Source organism: Panthera uncia, chromosome D2, assembly GCF_023721935.1.
Source record: "Panthera uncia isolate 11264 chromosome D2, Puncia_PCG_1.0, whole genome shotgun sequence".
NCBI lineage: Eukaryota > Metazoa > Chordata > Mammalia > Carnivora > Felidae > Panthera > Panthera uncia.
In genome coordinates, this window is record NC_064818.1 from 6,452,836 (window position 1) to 6,475,708 (window position 22,873).

General features: G+C 45.0%; 1 protein-coding gene across 1 annotated transcript in view; it reads right to left on the reverse strand.

Annotated features, from left to right (window-relative positions):
- The window catches only part of LOC125933549 (translation initiation factor IF-2), a 170,775-nt gene that overhangs the window by 7,198 nt on the left and 140,704 nt on the right, over nt 1-22,873 (reverse strand). The window contains exons 4-5 of the mRNA XM_049646663.1: nt 20,043-20,187; nt 17,535-17,614 (exon numbers count right to left, since the gene is read on the reverse strand). Coding sequence (XP_049502620.1) covers nt 20,132-20,187 — 56 coding nt within the window. The 3' untranslated portion in view covers nt 17,535-17,614; nt 20,043-20,131. The remainder of the gene's footprint in view (nt 1-17,534; nt 17,615-20,042; nt 20,188-22,873) is intronic.

Genomic DNA, 22,873 nt, shown 5'->3' on the forward strand with positions numbered 1-22,873 from the left:
GGAAACGTTCTCCACACAGGCCCGAGAAGTCTGCAGGGCGCACAGAATCTTCCGCAACTACTCACCTCTGTCATCACCAGAATCTTCCGCAACTACTCACCTCTGTCATCACCGTGCGAACGCATCACCGATAACACGCAAGCGAGTGGGCGTGGCCACGTGCCAATAAAACCATATTTATAACAACAGGTGTCAGGCCAGACTTGGACTTCCTGCTGTTGTCTGCCAGCCCCTGGCCTCCACGGCCACCTGACCTCCATACAAAACCGAGGTGATACTAAAGAAGCAAAGACAAAATGCGACAGCCGACGTAAAATCCTGGGGCGACGTAACGGTCCCCTCACGTGGGGCCACCCCCACAAGCACCGGTCCTGTGGGCGCTCAGCCTGACCACTGGATGAAGAGACTCGAGGGATGCGTGTGTTCGGCGTTATCTCATCCCAAGTTATTAAGATTCAAAGAACCAACCTGTAAAATATTGTGTCGATTATGACTTGTGAACAGGTAAGCCCAGTCTTACCACGTAATAACACGGATGCCATATTTTATACGGGCAATTATGGGAAGTATCACCCCAATGTTCCCAAAGTAACTACAGAAGAAAACTGTCGGGAAGAGAGGCAGCCGAATGAATCCCGACGTCCATCTTGGCCAGCTCGCCTACCTGGAAAACTCTGACTTCCTGTGCCATTTCCTTCCTAACTGTTGTTCTTCACGCAAGGGTCAATCTAACCACCTTTTCCTCCAAGAAGCTCTTCTCAAACACCCCAGATGAGGTCAAGACACTTGCCCTGCACGCCCCTGACACTGAACTTCTTCACTACTCTTGGCATGCTGACACTTCCTTCCTAGCTCAACGCCTGCCTCCCTTGTCGACCATGAACTCCATAAAGCTGCCTTGTTAAACACCTACACACGAGGCTGGTGACGAGAGCTGCACTAAACAGAAGGCTCTGGTGTTTCAAGATGCTGCTCTGCCCCGAGACCCACCTGGTCATCACCAAATCAGCAGAGCACGATTCTGCAGAGCACCTCTGGAGCTTTTCCAGCCTGTGCCATGTACCATGTGATGAAGCCAGAGAGAGGACCGTGTTCACGTGCCATGAGGCAGTGTGGCCCTGCGTTCAACAGAGGACGGGCAGGAAACCTGTTCCTAGGCGTGTTCAAGTAGAAGCTGCAAAGAGGTTTTCTCTCACGCTTATCAGTTACGGAAACACATGTGGTTTTAGTGGTGGTGATAAAATGTCACTTAACCTAGGCCCCGGAAAATTCAAAGCTATTTACCTGGATGGATTTTAAATGAGCATCTGCACAATTTCTTTTTTGTTTCAATACGTGCACACGGCACGTATAACGACACACACAGCGGCACACATATAGAGCTGTCTGAACTAAGAGGGAAATAAGGCAGATTATAAAATACATGTACTATGAGCCGTTTGTGTCAATGAAAACAGAAAAAGTAGCTAAAATGACGTACGCCCCACAGTGTGGTTGTACCCGGTAGAGGGATCTGGGTTAACTTAATAGACTTCCCTTTGATCTATCAGTACAGTTGACCCTCTGAACTGCACAGGTCCACGTACATGTGGGCTTTCTCAGTAAATACAGTCCAGTACAGTAAATGTGTTTTCTCTTCCTTATGGGTTTCCTAGTAACATTCTCTTTTCTCTAGCTTATTCTATTGTAAGAATATAGTAAGTAATACATACAACATACAAAATACGTGTTAAGCTACTGTTTATGTTACAGGTAAGGCTTCCGGTCAACAGTAGTTACGTTTTGGAGAAACGAAAGGTATATGTGGATTTTCAACCATGTTGGGGTGGCAGGTGGTCAGTGCCCCTAACCACCCCCACATTGTTCAAGGGTCAACAGGGTTTTCTTTCTTTTTGTACAATGACCACATATTTTTGTAGTTTTTTAAGTAATCTCAAACAAAAAATCTGATTAGACAATTCTTCAAAGCTGTTTCAAGGAAATATTATATAGACAGAAAATGCGAAACATGGCAATGCTGTTATTATTTAATAGGGCGTTGCTAATAGAGTAAAAAAAACAAACAAACTGATTCTGACCTGCTTAAATGTTCACCCATTCCTACCAATATCGTCACGCCCATACGTCTTACCATGGTGAACACCACACAAAAGCAAAACAGGACCAACACCAATGCTGAAGGTATTCATTTCAGCTTCTAACTACATTCTTACTTTTCCTGGAGCACGATATATTTTAAGTTGGCCCAATTTCTCTCTGGTCTTGGACTCTGAGAACTGCACAAACTTACCTCGCCAACTTCAGTGACCAAAATGAATTCAGGGTGGTAAGAAACTTCAAAAGTGCAATGTCCTGTCCTAAAGGTTATTTCTATAGGTCAGAAATTGGCAGGCAGGCATTAGGAATGTCCTCGCAGTTACCTGAAATTTAATTCCGATGTTTACACTGGAGTCTTTAAGTACATATACTAAGTATGTTTAATTTCTTTTTTTTTTTTTTTTTTTATTTATTTTTGGGACAGAGAGAGACAGAGCATGAACGGGGGAGGGGCAGAGAGAGAGGGAGACACAGAATCGGAAACAGGCTCCAGGCTCCGAGCCATCAGTCCAGAGCCTGACGCGGGGCTCGAACTCACGGACCGCGAGACCGTGACCTGGCTGAAGTCGGACGCTTAACCGACTGCGCCACCCAGGCGCCCCTGTTTAATTTCAATTCATGTGGTAATCGAACATCAGCCTATGCCTAAATCAGACCGATTACCACATTTCCCATCTTGGATTATATTTTAATATCTTACATTTCTTTTCATAAACACTAAGTATCTCATAAATACTGTCTTGTAGTTAATGCTCTATAGGCCAGTAATGACAGTTTCATCCATTATACATGACTTGAAGAGATTTTGAAGCTCCAAATGAAAGAGGTTTGACCCTTCTTCATAAAGGACTGAAATGAACCACACAAAACAAATTCTTCAGGAGACTGGCTTTCTGATTACAGAGTTGACCTCCACCCAATAACAATTATAAACAGTGGCCGGATATAAAATAAACTTTGAAGGTGGTGGAAAACAACCAGGCAGAAAGTCAACTATCTACAGCCCTTCAAGGAAGAGAATCACACTCAGTGATAATTTATATTTATACGGCTGATCCCATGAGAGTGGAACCATGCTGGGCCACAGCAGATGGAACTCAAAGAGCAAACCACAGCCTTGTTGGTCAGAATACGGACCTGCCAGGGTGGCAGAAAATTGAGGAAGAAAGTCCCCCAAATGAGGAAGCCATGGAGAGTGAAGTCCCAAATTTGCAAATAAGCTCCACATTTGTTGGCTAAACTGGGAACTATGAGTCCAAGGATCCTGAGGGAAACAACATTTGAAACATTTGTAGGATGCTGACCAGTTCCAACAGCTGCCCAGCAGCTCCGGGGGCCTGAGAAAGGCCTCGGGCTCCTCTGGAAGCACGGAAGGACCCTGGCTTAAGGCACAAAGATGGCTTCCCAAGGCAAGAAGACATTTCCTGGGAGGTACAGGCAAAACAGAGAGAGCAAAGCATAAGAAGTAATATTTGAGCTGATTTGCCAATAATTTAACTGCCTGTTTGAACACACTCAACCTTCCTCGGGGGAACATAACAGAATTCATGTCTTTACAATACAGCATCTGCAATGTCCTGCCATACTGATTAAAAATGAATACAAATGGGAGATGTAAATCCATAATCCAATCAGTCCACAGAAATAGACCTACACATGACCCAGAAAATGGAATCAGAAGACAAGGATTTTAAAATACCAATGCTAAATATACTGAAGAATTTACGGAGAATGACAGACAGAATGGGTAAAGAAATGGAAAGTTGCCGCAGAAAGATTAAGAAAAAAATGAAAGAACCAATGGACATTCTAGAACTGAAAACTACAATGTCTGAAATAAACAACACTGGATTAGATGAACAGATTATCAGCTTGGACACAATAATGCAAAGGCACTGGTGAACTTGAAGTTACATCAATATAAACCGTCCAGGCTGAAGCAAGGAGAGAAAACAAGGGTTTACAAAGAGCCTCCAAGAGCTCTAAGTGGTCTAATTTACAAGTTAAAGGCCAGTCTAGAGAATGGGGTGGAAAAATATATGTAGAGAAACACAGGCCAGAGACTTTCAGAACTGAGCAAAAACAGCAATGTACCACAGTAGGATGTTCAGTTAACCACAAGAAAACCTCGCCCAGTCATGAAAACCAAAGATAACAACAACGAAGATGTGTAGATGTAACCAGAGAAGACAAGACACAGAGAAGTAATACGAATGATGGCAGACAGCTCATTAAAAATAGGAGGCCAAAAGACAGCCAACAACGTCCTGAAAGAACTAGGGGAGGGTGGGGGGAGAGAAACTTTTCTATGAATTCTATGCACAACAAAAACCCTTCAAGAATAAAGGAAATAAAGGGGCGCCTGGGTGGCCCAGTCGGTTAAGCGTCCGGCTTCGGCTCAGGTCATGATCTCACGGTTCCTGAGTCCGAGCCCCGCGTCGGGCTCTGTGCTGATGGCTCGGAGTCCGGAGCCTGCTTCAGATTCTGTGTCTCCCTCTCTCTCTGCGCCTCCCCTGCTTGCTCACGCTCTCTCTCTCTCTCTCTCAAAAATAAACATTAAAAAAACAGATGTATGCGTTTATAGTCAACTGATTCTTTTTGACCAAGATATCAAAATAATTCAGTGGGTATAAGAATAGCCTTTTCAACAAATTGGGCAGAAACAAATAAATATCCACATGGAAAGATGAATGAATCCTTACCTCTACACCTCACATAGAACTAACCATAGAAGCTGAAACTATAATGCAGGAAAACAGGAGAATATTTTTGTGACCATGGAGCAGGCAAAGCACTATGGATAAAAGAAAAACAAAACAAAACAATAAATTGGACTTCATCAAAATTAAAACTTCTGCTTTTGGAAAGACACAGTTAAGAAAATAAAAGGACAACCACCAACTGGAAAATACTCACACTACACATATCTGACAAAGGACTCATATCTAAAATATATAAAGAACAGCTGTAATTCAAGAACTAAAAAGCACAAAAAGTTAAGAATAAAAAAGTCACACGGTCCAGCTTTTTAAAAAAGCAAAAGACCTGACTCGATTACCTCATGAAACAAGACACAGGAATGGCCAAGAAGCATATGACAAAATTTTCAACATCATTATCATCATAGGAAACCACAAAGTACCCCATTATACCCATCAGAATGCTGATTCTGATACTGACCAATAATATACAAGAAATACAAAGAATCCTGTTATTCCTCTGGAAGAACACAATAATTTTAAGAAAGGAAAATTTATTTGGTAACTAACTCCATATAACCGCGTTTCTTAGCTCAAGGAAAAACAACCCATATACCTTTTTTTTTTTTTTTTAAGTTTTTATGTAAACTCCAAGGATGTGCAGAAAGGGGAACCCTCTTACACTGTTGGTGGGAATGCAAACTGGTACAGCCCATTTTATACGTCTTAAAAAAAACCCAGATCCTACCCACTGCAAATGGGATTGGGCAACTCTGTCCGGTATGTGCCCGCATCCTCGGTTCCAGCCACACAGCTGGTCTGCCTGGGGTGGGTTCCCACGCAAGGTCAGTCTGAAGGCCAGGCTCAAAATGAAGAGAGGGTCTAGGTCAGTTTCCACCCTGAGGAACCCAACTGTGATACAAATCACTTCCCTTCTCCGGAGCCTACTCTTGTCCCCTCTGCTGGAATTAGCCATTTCAAAATCAATAGTGACCTCCGACACTGCCAACGCCAGCGGTCAGTTCTCGTTCTCCTTTAATACGACTTAGCAGCAGCATGCGACACAGGTGACCTCTGGCTTCTGTTCCAAACCCGCGCCTTACTTGGCCCCCAGAACCCCGAGCTCGCTTCCACCGCCCTTCCCTCTGGCAGTTCCTTTTCTCTCTCCTTTGTGGGCTCTTCCTGATCTCTGCAAGCACCAAAAGGGTCACTCAGTTCAATTCTCCATGTCTCCTCTGTTATCATTTCCCCTCTAAGTCAGCGGTCCTCAAACACTTTGATCTCATGACCTCTTCACACTTTTAGAAACCATTAAGGAGCTCAAAAAGCTCGTGTGTGTAGCGGCCTTATATCCATAGTTACTGGGATGGAAAACTGAGAAAATCTTTAAATATTTAGTAATTCATCGAAAAGCAATGCTAAGCCCATTACATGCCAACGAAAGTAACATATTCTAATGAAAAATATATTTTCCAAAACGACAAGACATGTATTTTGGAAGAAGAGTGGCAGTGATTGGCATTCTTGAAAATCTCTTTAATATCCAGCTTAATGGAAAACGGCCGATTCCCAGGTCTGTGTCCGCGTTCAGTCTGCTGTGACGTCCCACACAGCCTCTGACAAGCTCTACTGGAGGTCTTAGTATTGCTGTAAAAAGTCTGGACTCTGCAGACCCCTACAGAGGCCCAAGGACCCCTTCGGGTGGCCTCATCCAAGCCCCTGGTTTTAAGTACCATCCCTCCAAGGGCAACTGCCAGTGAAAAGGTAACCCCAGGGGGGGCTCTCTGAGCCTTCAGGTTCAGACAGCCAACCACCTTCTCGGTATGCCCACTTCGATATCCAAAAGCTATGTACCTGAACTCATACGCACTTGCCCGCCCCCCACAACCCCAACATTTTCTTCCTGCATGTTTCCCACATCTCTGTAAATGGTAACTCGACCTACCGGCAGCTCAGGCCAAAATCTCTGGAGAAATCCTGAATGCCTCTTTCTCCCAAATCCACACCTGACCACACCCAAATTCTGTGAGCCTTCTTCAGGAGTATCCCCAGAATCGGACCACGTCCTGCTCACCCTTCACTCCCCGCTCCCTATCCAAGCTTCCCTGGCTGGCCTGCACTCTGGCAAGAGCCTCCTAACTGGTCTCTACGCATCCTCCCTGGGTCCCCTATGTCACGCCCTTCACACGGCAGCCAGAACGTTTGGAGCCTGAGTCCGATCACGGCGCTCCTGTGCTTACAGCCTCAGGTACTTTCTGGCCGCACTGAGACCAAGAGTAGAGGCCCCGTGCGGTGGGGCCCGGACTCACTATGTCCCTGAACCCGCACCTCACTGCCCCCCTCGCTCACTCCTGTCCAGCCACGCCGGCCCCTTGGCTGGCACCTGTGCAGGCTCTTCTGGAGGAGGGTCTTTGCAACTGCGGTTTTTGGGCCTCAAACACACTTCCGTCAGATACGCCGGGACTGCAGCTTGCCCCCCAGCGAGCACTGACACCCCTGCATCAAAGATGCCATACTGACCGTCCCTCCACGCGTTTGCCCTGCTTTCTTTTCCCTCCTAAAACTCACCAATACCTGGCACATGTGACTCTTCTCCCCCTCCGGATGCAATGAGAGGAGGGACGCTGTCTGGCTCAGGGCCATAGCCCAGGACCCAGATCGGGGCCTCTGTAGGAGGCACGCAGGCCGGTCGTTAGAGCAGATGAACAGAGACGCCGGCCCAGACAGCATCAGAAACCAAGGGCGCAATTGACGAGGCAGAGGCCAGGAGGGCCACATGCAAACCAGCCCTTGGAAGGAGAAACCATAAATCTGGGGAAGCAGCACCGTGACAAAGGCTACCAGTGCAAGGAGACAGCACCTGGTGGACTGAGCCCCTCTGGAGCCAGGGCACCAAGCCATCAACCTTTACGTCTTCCCAAGAGCAGCGCTCACAATTCCCTGGAAATGCGCCAACATCTTCGGGCCACGAGCGTTCCCCCCCCCCCCCCGCCCCTGCAACGGCTCTGGAACCAGTTCAGTCCCATCCTAACCCCTTATGTACTTAAATCTTAAGTAGGAAAGAACGCATGGCCAGCACAAAGGAAAGCGATTGGTCTACTCAGTCTGCGTTCCAAAGCCTCAGCTAACACACTGTCATTGGCACAAACTGGCTCCGAGAGGGAACAACACCGTGATGTTAGCAGTTACACCAAGCTAGGCTCTGCCTGCCGCTGAAATTCACTGAGCCTAACTGGAAAACCCCACAGCAAATCATTCTGGTCAGGATTCTGAGAATGAGTGCTGGGGACACTTAAGAGTCGTTAAAACCAAAGTCACGAAACAATAAACAGCACGTTGGCTGACAAGTATGTTCTCCAAAAAGAGAAAGGAGTTTTTTCCTTCATTTCGAGCAAGAAAGAAAAGCAGCACGTAGGGACCCCTATCATGACAGCACCCCAAAACCTTGCTGGACCGTGCAGGACGTCCACAGGGGCCAGTCACTTGCTGTCTCTCCCCCAGGGCTGTGACAGGAGTGGGGAAGAGGTGCTCGGGACCAGGCAATCCCTCATCAAGCCCATGGGGTGCCTTCCTTTAAGTTCACAACCTAAAGTATCTAAAGGAAGGCCTAGAAGGTAAGGGTGACACCAAAACTTTGGTGAATGAAGGAAGCTCTTGAAAATCCCTACAAAGTCCCAGGGTTTTTATCAGTGATCTAGGACTTAGGATACAAAGGCACGGGAGGTGCCTGGGTGGCTCAGTCAGTTAAGCATCCAACCTCAGCTCAGTCATGATCTCACAGTTTATGAGTTTGAGCCCCACGTCGGGCTCTGTGCTAACAGCTCGGAGCCTGGAGTCTGCTTCAGATTCTGTGTCTCCCTCTCTCTCTCCCTCTCAGAAATAAATAAACATTTAAAAAAAAAAAAAAAAAAGGCACCCTGCAGATGATACTATGTTTAGAGAAGAGACTATCCGAAACTGTTCACAGAGTACTTTTTACATAAAGCAAACAACGTCAGAGACGACACAGGACAGCTGATTAAGGAGCTAAGGAGTAAAGCGGAAATAACAGCTATAAATCCGTGCGGTGAGACTGTTCTGGGTTATCCTACCCGACAAGGCTAAGAACGTCACACACTCTTCACAGGAAACTAAGTTTACGACAGGACAGAGTTTGGAAACAGACCCTGGATTGCAAGTGGGTGTTCGTTACGTGTTCCTTACCCCCAGCTACTCACCCCCAACCACTGGGCCCCATCGCTGAGAAAGATCACTCAGTTTTATTTCATTTCGATTCACTCATTTTGACAGAAGAGAAAAACAATGGAATGTGATAATGTCAGGACAATAATCATGTCTTCAAATATTTTTCTTAAAGGTGGCTTTTCTGGCGGTGTGGGAGTTTGTAAGTGAATGCATTAATAATTAAACACTTTTCCACCAAACATTTGAGAAGAAAAAGATTCTGCAAATGAGCTATTTCTTATGTAATTTTTGCTTCCACTATGGTTTCGTTCCTAAATCAATACAGGGAGCAATAAATATATACAGTCAAAACAAAGACAGCCAACACATCTCTGCAGGTGATATAAATAAATTATCAAAGGAATGGCCCAAGATTAAAAACCCCTGCATAAAAAGAGAAAAGACTTCTCCATATCAAAAAAGCTTTCTTCATTTTCCTAAAGGATTTCTTAAGAAGTCCCTTTCAATTCATGAACTTTCCTTGTCAACCTAAATTAATTTATTGTACAAAAACTATCGTTAAGGGGCGCCTCGGTGGCTCAGTCAGTTGAGCGTCCCGCTCTTGACTGCAGCTCCAGATCGTGATCCCAGGGTCATGGGATCGAGCCCCGTGTTGGGCTCCGTGCGGAGCGTGGAGCCTGCTGGAGATCTTTCTCTTTCTCTCTCTCCCTTTCTCTTTCTCTCCCCTTCTCTGTCTCTCTCCTCTGCTAAATAAATAATAAATAGAAACAATAAAACATAATCAAAAATTAAAATATCGTGGATACAATTTTCAGAAATGCATTCACTGCATGAAAAATACAACAGAGAAGAACAGGAAAACTCCGAGAAAAGTCTGTGCAATCAAATTTTGAGCAAAAAATAAATAGTGAATGCTTTGTTTAAATAATTTAAAAGCCTAAAAATATTTATGACGTGGGTCGCAAACCATTTTCCACCTTCGAAACTATTTCCACCGATGCTGATTCAGAGTAAACACGACAGTATTTTACAAACAAACAGCCATTTCTTTGTGACTCAATGTGAAGATCCGTTATGTGAACATGTTTTATAAAATTAAAATTCCTAATCAGTTATTCAAAAAAACAAACAAAGCCGTAACAAAGATTAATTCCTCTAAGCCCTTGAAATAACAATTTTAAAATGTATGACCATCATATGGTCTTACATAAAAGTCTATGGCTGACAAAACAGGCTATTAATGCAGCTGGCACGCTCACCATATCACATTTCTGCTTCTTTTCGTGGCAAATATTTAAAGCACACGACTAATTTTCAAGATTTCCAAATACAGAGCTGTACCGGGCAATTGTTATCCCTGCTCTGGTCATCACCACTTGAGCTTTCTACCAATTTAAATCAACTTTGATTCCACTCAACATTTGCTTAGCACCATAACACACGTGTAAAAAATTATTCATTGGCTTAAGTCATGCCAGATACATTGGTGATTCCGGGACACTGTTATCGAACGTGGGCAAGGCAGACCGAGGCCACACACGGGAGGTCAGTAACCCAGAGAGCAGGTCCCTTTCAGCAAAACTAATCTAAGATGGGATTCTCAAAAAGAGAAAATGACAGTTCACAACAGAGTGTGTGGTCCACGCAGGGTCGGGAGCACATGTTACATTTCTCTGTCAGATGGCGATGCTTCTTGCTGCCACACCTCTGTTTCGGGGAACTCCCAGAGTAGAGAGCCGACTGGATTTTCAAATCATAAAACTGACTCTGCAAGTCTACATACTGTGCATATAAAACCATAACATTTGGGGCGCCTGGCTGGCTCAGTCGCTGGAGCGTCCGACTTCGGCTCAGGTCATGATCTCACGGTTTGTGAGTTCGAGCTCCGTGTCGGGCTCTGTGCTGACAGCTCGGAGCCTGGGGCCCGATTCAGATTCTGTGTCTCTCCATCTCTCGGCCCCTTCCCTGCTCACGCTCTGTGTCTCTCTGTCTCTCAATAATAAATAAACGTTAAAAAAAAAACAAAACTGTAACATTCACAATTTCTTCTTGACTGGTTTCTTGTTTATATCACCGGCACAGTCTACTACTTCCAACTATTTTCACTTACGAATAATATTCTGAATTAGAATTGAATGAAGTGTTAACACTGAGTAAACAGACCAAGGTACGTCAGAGGCTCTCAGGACGCCAGCACGTGGACCCTTGGCAGACGGCACATAACAAAAATATAACAAATAACGCCCCCTTCTATTGGAGGAGTTACTCAGGAATCACAGCTCACTCAGAAGGGTAAAATTAGGGGGGCCTGGGTGGCTTAGTCGGTTAAGCGTCCAAGTCTTGGTTTCGGCTCAGGTTCATGAGTTTTGAGCCCTGCGTCAGGCTCTGCGCTGACACTGCAGAGAAGTCTGCTTGGGATTCTCTCTCTCCCTCTCTCTCTCTCTCTGCCCCTCCCGCACTCGCTCTCTTTCTCTCTCAAAATAAATAAACTTTTTTAAAAAAGGTAAAATCATATTACCTAGTAAAACATTAGACAATCAACCAACTCAATGAACAAAAATGAATCTTCATTTCAATAAGTAATGTCTCAGAGACATCAAGGTCTATGCAACTCAGAAGCATATTACAAGGTATTACTTCCCACCTCACTGCTGACCTAATCCAACAGCGTATGGCAGACCCTCTAAAGGAGAAACTGGGATTATACCTCAATTTTTAATAATTCTTTGAGTTCTGCCCTAAATGTCTTTCCACTTTATCTATTAGAAGCACTTACTAAAACCAAAGCAACAAAAACAGATCTTTCCTTTCCACAGAATGACACAACAGATACCTTAAACTACCCCCCTCACCGAGACAAAAATAACTAAAGAAGAAGAAGAAAATACAACATCTTCTTAAATGCACCGGTGAGATGACAGTCGAGTAAGAGACAGTAAAAGTGGGGAATCTGGGAAATGGGAAAGTACCAAGACAAGAACCTCGGTCACCCTGACCCTCCATTCTAATCACTACATGGAACAGGGGAGGAGACAGACCCCAGGACAGCTCAGGGGGAGTTGAACAGATTCCTGCATAGCACTGGGCCTCACAGAACTATGCCCTCAGGATACAGGTCACTTCCTTTTTTTTTTTTTTCAATTCTTTTTACGTCTATTTATTTTTGAGAGAGAGAAAGAGACAGAGTATGAGCAGGGGAGGGGCAGGGAGAGAGGGAGACACAGAATCTTAAGCAGGCTCCAGGCTCCGAGCTGTTAGCACAGAGCCCGATGTGGGGCTCGAACCCGTGAACCGCAAGATCATGACCTGAGCTGAAGTCGAATGCTTAACCGACTGAGCCACCAGGAGTCCCACGGGTGACTTCTTTTGAAAGCGAGTACATTTGGGGACAGGGGTGAGGTGAGGTGGAAAATCCCACTTGAGAATTCATAACCAACAAGTAGTACTCTGTAGTTTTGAGTTCCAAATCCAAAAAACGTCGAGCAGGGAATGTAATTGACAGTGTCTACGGGTACCCGGCAGAAACAAGTATAAATACTTGGATCTAGGTCTTAAAGAACTTGCACAGATAAAACTTCCAATGAACATGAGCTCACAGTCAATAGGGCACAAGCACACAAGGAAGTAAGTCACCATGAGTGAGTGCCAATGGACACAGGCGAATGAATCCCATCTGAAAAGACTTCATATACTGGAAATTCAAATACTGGAAGCCGACATAAAATAAACATATTTAATATATCTCAATAAATAAGAGAAGTTTGAAAAGAGTATAATTTTCTTTAAAAAATATTACCAAGTTGGGGGCACCTGGGTGACTCAGTTGGTTAAGCGTCTGACTTCGGCTCAGGTCATGATCTCATGGTTCATGACTTCAAGCCCCGCATCAGGCTCTGTGCTGACAGCTCAGAGCCTGGAGCCTGCTTCGGATTCTGTGTCTCCCTCTCTCTCTGCCCCCCCCCTCCCCCACTCATGCTCTGTCTTTCTTTCTCTCTCTCAAAAAATAAACAGTAAAAAAAATTTTTTAATAAAAAAATATTACCAAGTTAACTTACGAGAGGACCAAAAATAACAGTTAAAAATAAAAAAAGAAAACACATATATTTACTGAGCACCTATGTTACTAGACGTTGCACCTTTCTCTAGGCTCTGGAGATAAAGCAGTGAGATAGAAAAAAACTAAAAAACTAAAATAAAATAAAATTTGAAAGTATAAAAATCCCTTTCTTACAAAGAACGATCTGAACAGATTAAAAATAAACTGGGGAAAAAAATTGGTGAACCAAAAGACAAAAATGCCAAGAAACAGTCCAGAAATGGACACACAAGGACAAAGATAACAAGAATACAAAAAAGGGACACAGACCAGGAAGTGAGATTGTGTAATGTGTCTCGTGGAATTTCTTGGAAAAAATGAGGAGGAGGCATTATTCTGATAAATAATGGTAAAATTCTCCTAACTTCAATCTTCAGATTCAGAAAAATCTAAAAAATCATAATCAGGAAAAGGAAAGGAAAGAGAACTCCCCACTTGGATGTAAGCAAACCAGGACTACCAAAGACAAAACAGAATCTTTAAAGTGGCCCGAAAGAGAGAGAGCTGATCCATTTGAATTGGACGTAGAACAGCACATGGGAGTCAAGCAGGCACAAAATGAAACGAATGAGTCTCACAGAGCAGCTTGAGCGAAGGCACAAAGGGGGCAGAACACCTGGGTGGAACCAAAGGTCTGCATTAGGCAAGAGCAGGAATGAGGCTGGAAAGATGGACTGGAGCCAGATCATTGAGGGCCTCCAATGCCAAGCCAGTGAATCTGGCTTTTATCACAAAACAAGGGGACAGTCATCCCTAAAGGCTCTAAAGACGGGAACAGAATTATGAATGCAGCATCAGAAAAACTAAACTATCAGCTGGACCAGAGGCAGAGACACCCAGGGGAAGGCCATTTAAGAAGACCAGCCTACAGGAACAAGGACCTTAGGAGAGTGGTGACAAGCTGATGAAAAGAGACAAAATAAGGCAGGCAAGGAGAGGGACACTGCAAAGGAAACAAATCAGTGAGATTCAGTGACCCATTGAACACGGGCAGCAAGAAGCCGCTTAAAGAGAGAATCAGTCCAACTCTCTATCTTCCCCCTTGTGAGCAGATTACACTTCTTCCCGGGATGGATCTGAAATTTCTTTTTATATGTTATGGGTCAGCAACTAAGCATTTTAGTTCTAGTTCCACAAACTACTTTAACAACCAAGTTACCTCAGTTTCCACCACTGAATGCTGGCCCCTTGAGAAACAGCTTAGTTCCCACAAAAAAATACAGAGAGATCTCATGTCCTCTCAGGGTTACTGAAGACAGTTGGTGAATATAAAAATACGGGTAGTACAAGAAGTAAATAGCCAACAAGTCACAAGTTGTACATTTTAGATCCAATTCACAACAGTCTATCCTACACCAAAATTCTGTTACCCTATTTTATTTTCCTCACAGCACTTATCCATGTCAGAAATAGTCTTATTTATCTATCTCTGTATCACTTGTCTCCCTGAATCACCCTGACCCGCTCCCACTAGATTATACACTCCACGACAAAAGGGATCTTGTTTGCACTACTCACCACTGTAGGCTTGTACCTGGAAGTGTGTGATACAAAGCAGAGATGCTTAACAGCTATTGGATGGATGGATGAATGGATGGATGGATGGTGAGTGGGTGGGTAGATGGATGGATGGCTATGGTGGATTGGTGGGTGGGTGGATGGATGGATGGATGGATGGATGGAGGGTGGGTGGGTGGGTAGATAATGTATAGCTATGGTGGGTAGGTGGATGGGTGGATGGGTGGATGGATGGATGGATGATGGGTGGGTGGATGGATGGATGGATGGATGATGGGTGGGTGGATGGATGGATGGCTATGGTGGGTGGGTGGGTGGATGGGTGGATGGATGGATGATGGGTGGGTGGGTGGATGGATGGATGGATATACGCAGGGCTGTAGTTCTGCACAAGTCCGGGGGTACCACTCATTCACATGTAGTGGCTTGTACAGTACACAGAAAATAAAGCCCTACATCATGACAGGAAATAGCCCAGAAGCTGTGGTAGTAAGTATGTAGATAGCTCAGACCCTATTTGACTCTAATGCATCCTGTTACATTTGCAAATTGGGCATAACTTACCCCTTTTTTGATAGAGATAAGCAAGAATTTTCTCTCCAGTTTTCACAAAACTAATCTCATCATTTGAATAACCAAATACATATTCAGGTGAAGATCTTCACATATGGACATTCCTGCCTCAACCATCCTGTAATCAGTTAATATTTTTAACCATTGGCTAAGGATTCTGAGCGCCAACTGTGAATTAGACACCGTAAATTCCTTAGGTCCTCATTGTCCCCTGGTTACATAAGTCTTTAGGGAAGTTCCTGACTTAGTCAAGTTGAGCTGTGGCCCAAACGCAGCTAAAGTTACTGATTCAGGAGTGGTCAGTTCTGGGACTCATCGATATCAATCTTCAATTTAGGACAGCCCACCCAAATGTTTTAAAAGAATCTAGAAAGAGTCATGAAGATTTCACAAACTGTCAGCCTCAATGTCATGCACCACATCACTGATGGCAAGGACATCTTCCTACTATTCACATCGACCCTCCCAGAGAAAGCAGTCTCCTACGCCCCTAAGAAGTTACAGTTACCACAATCTGCTGAACCCATCGCTAAAGATTCATTCTACTGCCAGTGCTTGTAAGACTACTACCCCTTCATCTCTGCTGACCTTAGAACTTCCTCTGAAACACGTCTACAGAAACCACTAGCTCGGTCTATGGGAATTCCCACTGGAGGGATTATGTTAAGTACCAAACCCAAGAAGCACAGTGTCACTACAAGAGAAACGTGAACACCGATTCACTATGCGAACATCGATTTTCCTTCTATTTTTCAACCTCTCATAAGTTCTATAGGCCACAGTGACCCTCAGTCTTTATTTCCTTGAGCGGCAGAATCCTTTCTTTAAACAAAACCTTGCGGAGGTTCAGGTATGAAACGTACGGAAGCCGAGCTGTTGGTTGATGGGACAATCAGGAGGTCGAAGGCCCTGTCCTCCCGCAGCCCTACCCCAGCCCCCAGGCACACTGGAATCCCAAGGGCAGTGAGAAACCATGTCTGGAGAGCACTGGCCTGGTTGAGATGATGATGGCGATGGTGATAATCTCGGAACGAGGTCTATACGAGAACCATAAGGAACAGTACATTACGGTCCCCGCTTCCCAGAAGCCTGTTCCTGGCAGAGTACTTCCATTACACGGTCACCCATCCCAGCTGGAGGACTCCCGTTCCCCACAGAACACAGAACTCCGGTTCACAAGCCATGCCAGGACCGCACTGTGAATGTCTCTCCAGGAAACTGGAAAAGCAGCATCACTGAGGATGCCTGCGGCTTCCTCAGGTCAGTGCAGCTGTCTGCCCTAGGGTGTAACCTATGTGAAAGAGCCAAAAACAGAGGGGGCACGTGCTCAATTAGTGCACGAAGCATCAAATAAAGTAAGCAACTGGTAGGGCGAGATATCTGCAAATCAGAAGTTGAACAGTTTCGTGTAAGTACGGAAAAACCAGTTACTTGTCAAAGGTGGGTCACCTCAGTGCACGAAAAAAGCAGGCTGCAAAGCGTCCGGGTCAGAAGAGAATTCCCAGTGTTCCCTTCATGCATGGCATTTGTACTGGGAAATCTACAAGTCGTGTTCATTGCACAATGTGGCAGCAGAAGTCATCTGGGTCTTCTCATCCCTGAGTCTTTTTTTTTTTTTAATGTTTATTTATTTTTGAGAGAAAAGAGAGACAGAGTTTGAGAGGGGGGCAGGACAGAGAGAAAGAGGAAGACACGGAATCCGAAGCAGGCCCCAGGCTCCGAGCTGTCAGCACAGAGCCCGATGTGGGGCTCGAACCCACGAACTGCGAGATCATGACCCTCAGCTGAAGCTGGACGCTCAACCGACTGAGCCACCCAGGCGCCCCTCATCCCCTAGACTTAACCATCATTAGTTATTTTACAGGACGCAGGAAACCTTTTGGCAATTATGTTTATTTTAATACTCTCCCATCACCGTGGCCTGATTTGGAGAGGTACTAACTGAACTGAAAAAGGATTAGGTCTATCAAGTAACAGGATGGGATCACTTCTGGTATTACCCACACAGAATACTTTGCAGCCCCTTTTTAGCATGTTGCAAAAGAAAATTTTAAGCCATGGGGAAAACACTGAAGCCATAAATAAAAATGGATCCAGAACACTATCGTTCTAATCCTGTTCTTTTTAATAAATCTACTCACTCCTAGGACTAAAATCTGGAAGCATCGAAATATTATCTCTTGGTGCCTACCTCTGCGTGGTGGTTTGTATTTTGTTATTTGAGCTTATCGATGTAGTACCAGGGGAAAAATACATTTAGAAACAAAAAGGAATTTCACTTATAGTGACACTGACACCGCATACCTGAAATTTCGAGGTGTGCATATTTTGTAGGTTTTGAGATTCCTATAAAACGTGGCCCTTACCTGTGTGCTTGTGTGGCCCAAGTACTTCGGAAGCAGCTGCGCAGGGGAGTGGAACCGGTTGCCACCGCAGCGCAGAAGGCCTGTAGGAAACACGTGCGGCTGGAGCACGTGTGACACATGCGCCCAGTTCTCAAGGGCCGGGCGGTCCCGGAAAACCACATGACCCAGTCTCACCAGGGACGCACCAGCCCCATCTAGAAGGCTTCCCCACTGTGGCGATGAGGCTTATTTAACTGTTTGTTAGTAGACTGCCTTTGATGCAAAGCATAAAGAAGTTCCTGGACGCATCCGCAGTCTAAACGTCACCGTTGTGTGTAATCAGCCAGGATGGGTAATTGTCAAAATCACAGTCTGTGAAATCAGACCTGTATGGAGTTGGGAGTAAGGGCTCCCCCAGTCTCTGATGGGAGGGGCGGGTAGGTTTCACAAGGTCACTGCCTGGGCTGGTTCGCCTCTCAAAGAAGGTAGACCACACCCACCTCCCAGCCACCTCCCAGGCTTTTAGTGAAGATTTTAAGTATGGGTCGGGGGCGCCTGGGTGGCTCAGTCGGTGAAGTGTCAGCTCAGGTCACGGTCTCACGGTTCATGGGTTCAAGCCCTGCATCGGGTTCCAACACAGTGTGGAGCCCGCCTGGGATTCTCTCTCTCTCTGCCCCTTCCCCGCTCACATGCACGCACTCTCTCTCAAAATAAATAAAAAAAATAAAATAAAATAAAACATTTATGGGTCTATACAGCATCTACTAATCAAATTAAAAATATTTCAGAAGCCCAAATACACAGATTTTCAAATCATGTAGCCCACTATTGAAAAAACAACAACAACAAAAAAAACCACGTAGATTCCATTTATTCTTAAACAGACTCAAACTTAAGACTCACATCCTTCAGGACAACGTCCCAGCTGTACACGCTGATGTGACCACTCGGCCAACACTGAGCACCTGAACAGACGGTCTACATTTTAAAGGATGTGGGTTGCAGACCAGCCTCTGTGAACCAAGCCAGGACTTCTGGCAGAACAGCATCTCTCTCCTGTGTCATCTTCCCTAACTGTGTACCGGAAGGGTCCAGGTGACGGTGACACGATGCCACAGACACGACAGGGCTGCGTCAGGACGATGAAAGTCCACTCCCACCTCCTCTACTGGCCTCACGGTCAACTCTGAACTGACCTGTGAAGGCGTGAGAGCCTATGTTTCAAAAGGGGCATGTTTAATAATGTCTCATACCAGGAATACATCCTCAATAAAATTATGAAACAGTAACCGTTGAAAAACGCTAAACTTCACTCTGCTCCTTACATGTCGCAAACATAGCTATAAACCAAGTAAGCGTGCCATGCGTTGGGAACAAGTAGCAAACGATGGTGGACAAAGGAGAGCGGACGATTTCCACAAGCATCAGGCTATTGGTCAAATCCTGCCTCAAGAAGGGGGATGGCATGGTACACTGTCTCCGCGTCGTGGAGTAGCAGACGGACAGACAGACAGACCTACTGCCAAATGCGGTTTCTGCCAGGTATGCGGTGGGAAACAGCCGGCCAGTTACTGAACCACTTGGAACCTCGGTATCCTCATCTGGAAAATGGGACTTGCTTAATATTCCCAGGACAGTGTGAGGACCAAAGATGTAAAATACCTGGCCCAGGCACGTCTGCTGTGTTCTACATTGGTAGATCAAAAGAAAACCCAGGGTTGCTGGGGTGGCTCAGCCGGCGGAGCATTCGCCTCTCGATCTTGGCTCAGGTCACCGTCTCACAGTTTGTGAGATTGAGCCCCACGGCGGGCTTTGCGCTGACAGTACCCAAAATAAAAACAAAACGTTTCCACTACAGAAAATAAAAACAAAAACAAAGATCCCTGAAGGATCAACGTGACACATGACGTGACTTGGGCTATTCCACAATAAAAGAGCGAGTGCGTCAAAAGCCACACAGCCACTGAAGGTCACAGGATATGAAATAATGGGTGACCCTGACCTTGACTATAAACATTACTGAAGAGATAAGAATTAAAGGCAACAAGCAAGGAAATAAGGTAACCACTTAACAACATAACTGTGGGGGAGGAGGGTGTCAAGGCAGGTCAAAGTTCATGACCAACAGGGCATCAGTCAACTTGATGCAGCCACTACCCAATCAGATACAGCCTTGATGTCCCTTCAGGGTAAGAGTAAAGCCAGTAAGTAAGAGCTGGTCCAAAGGACACTGAGCTTTGAAACTGGCTTCCGTGTTCCCACAATAAAAGGCAGGGAGGTCTCTGGCCAGAAATGTGTTATCACTTGCATCTGCCCGGAGTTGCATGTTGCCCTTATGGTCTTTCTTGTCCTCCGGGCAACAGGAAGGGCCCCAGTCAGAGCTGCTCAAGGAGGAGATCAGAGCAACATCCCCCTACTCAGTCAAGTTGCATTTGAGGCCAGAAGCTGAGTGAGGCCCTGTCCTAAGAACAGCCTCCCTTCCAGAGACCAAGCACAGGAGGCCAGACCCCAACTCTGGCTGTGACGTACCTCCAACTGCTGCTGTTCTGTAGCTACTGACAGGCTCCTTTGCAGTTACTCTCAGGTAGGCTTCCTCGGGCAGGGCCTTGTCTCTTCTTTCAGAACTCGCCCAACCGGACGCTTTCGTGCAACCCCCAAAATCTCAGTGATGTACCTAGAATCAAGGAGCAACTTAAGCTTAACCACTTTGAAAATGGAACCATAAGACTCTCGAGCTGAAAGACACCTTACAAATCCAGTCTACGTCACTATCAGTAAAAACATTAAAGTATTAGATCGGAAACAAAAAATTCACAACTGACCTTCCCTAAACTCCTACCCTCTTCTTTCTCTTTTTTTAGAGTTTTTTGTGCGTGCCATGAGCATATATAATATTAAACCCCATCTTTTGTTTTTTTTGTTTATTTATTTATTTGGGGGAGAGGGGCAGAGAGAGAGGGAGAGAGTGGATCCCAAGCAGGCTCCGTGCTGTCAGTGCAGAGCCTGATGTGGGGCTCGAACTCACGAACCACGAGATCATGACCTGAGCCGAAATCAAGAGTCAGACGCTTAACCAACTGAGCCACTCGGGCGCCACACTCCCCCCATCCCCCATCTTTTCTTAATTGAAAACTAAACTCTGCAACTCTTTATGTCATACACGCATCTCTCCTTTTATATATTTATCTACATTTTTAATTGTCAACAAATAACTGATTTTCACAAATTAACTGCAGCAGCTTCGGGATGAAAACAAAGGGTAACTACTAAGTTACCCTCTTTACCGGTAGATTAAAAGGGGGCTCATTGCTCTGAGGCGAAAACATGACTCTCCTAAATGCCCCCTCTTCTGGTTACACATGTGTAGCGGGGCTTTTGCATAACCAGGAAGCTGGAGATGTTTTGCATCTGACAAAGGACAAAGAGCATTCTTCATTCGGTCCCTCATTTACAGTCATTTGCACTTCCCCGTGAAAGGATGTGCAATCCAATGGCAGCTAGCAACACGGCATCTTATTGTAATCATATTTAATTTAATCAGTGGCATTCTATTTTTTTCTCTCCAGAACAATCTATTAAAAGTGGGTCCTCGACCCTTTGCAGGATCACATGAGCCCTGCATCACTGACCAGCTAATGAAAGCGAAGCCTATTCTAATACCAAATTTTCAAAAAGACCTTAAACCTTTTGAAGCCCATCCCTGGACCCAAGGATAAAAATCCTAGGACCATGCAGCAAGCAGGGTAGCTGAAATCTTGAACTTCTCAACAGAATTAACTATGTGAGCAAACAGTTGCTGGAACAAAAGAAACCACTCTTAACAGCCCTGAGAACCTACTCACAGCAGGCGGTGCCCAGTCTAACCTCTCTTTATCCCGTCACGAAATAGTAAGAAATAGTGCTACACCTGTACATAACCAAATGCGGATGGCTGCTGGGTTGCTTAAGTTCCAGTGTTTTTCACGTTACCGTGGTGCCAAAGCAATACATGTTCAATAGAAACCATACTTTGAATTCTGCCCTCTGCCTGGTCTAGTGATGTGCGGTAGAATGCTCTCTCGGTGCCAAGGTGGCATCGAGCCTCAGCACCCAGGCAGCCACGAGCTGCGAGGGGAACTTACAACCATTCTGTACCCACACAACCCTTCTGCTGTTCATTTTCAGTTCGACACTGAATAACTTACATGAGTTATTCAACACGTTCTTATAAAATAGGCTTTGTGCTAGAGGATTCTTCCCAGTTGTAGGCACACACGAGTGTTTTAAATAAGCACATTCAAGGCGGGCTGGACGAAGCTATGTTCAGTATGTTAGGCGTATCAAATGCATATTCGACTTAACGATATTTTCAACTTACAATGGGTTTACCATGATGTAACCCCCCCTGTAAGTCGAGGAACGTGCATACGGTCACAAAGAAAGGTGCTGTCACAAACTAACTAGAAAAACAAATAAAAATTAGGCTTGCCATTACCTCGGCTTACAGGTGTTCAATGGATGCATCCGAGTAAAATACATTTACATTAAAGAACACCGTCTCCTGATCATACCAACATACGGTGTATACACCTAAAAATAAATCAAGGATTTTCGCCCCATAAGAAAACTATACCTCAGGAAATGGTATCATCTTACATTCGAGACCTCACGTTATGAACAAAAATCTGTTTATTCTGAATTTAAAAACGTTTGGGAAGATTATTTCAATTAATGCTAGCCTTAGACATTTTAACAAAAAGGAAACAAAGGAGAGTAGATTGAACCTTTTTTTTTCTTTTTTTTGGAGGTATAACCTAACAATAGCATTTATGAGATAACATTTTTTAAAAGTCTTTTAAATATCATTTTAAAAATCAATCTGGATTTGGGGAGTGATAGATGGCCAAGGGAATAGGGCCGTTGATCTCTGCTTCCCACTAAATCCCCATTAAAATTACAGTAACGAGAGAAAAAAAGAGAAAAATCCCAAGGGACAACGAGAACAGAAAAGAATATTGGAGCAGACAAGAGATGTGACTGCTGAGCAGAGCGGAGCAGGAAGCTCACTGCCCGGGCAGGAAACAAAAGCCCGCTGACCGCTCCCGAGAGGCTCAGGAACGAGGGCGGTGGTTCCTGGGCAGGAGAGGGGAAGGGGTTAAAATGAGGGGCAGGGAGAAGTCTGCATCAGGAGTAGTTAGACCCTTACTGGACACCATGCGTATGGATTCAAGGCCTACACGTAAGACCCGACACAATAAAACTCCTAGAAGAAAGCACCGGGGGGACGCTTCAGGACACTGGATTTGGCAATGATTAACTGTGTGGGACACCAAAAAGTGCAGGCAACAAAAGCAAAAATAGACAAATGGGACAACGTGAAA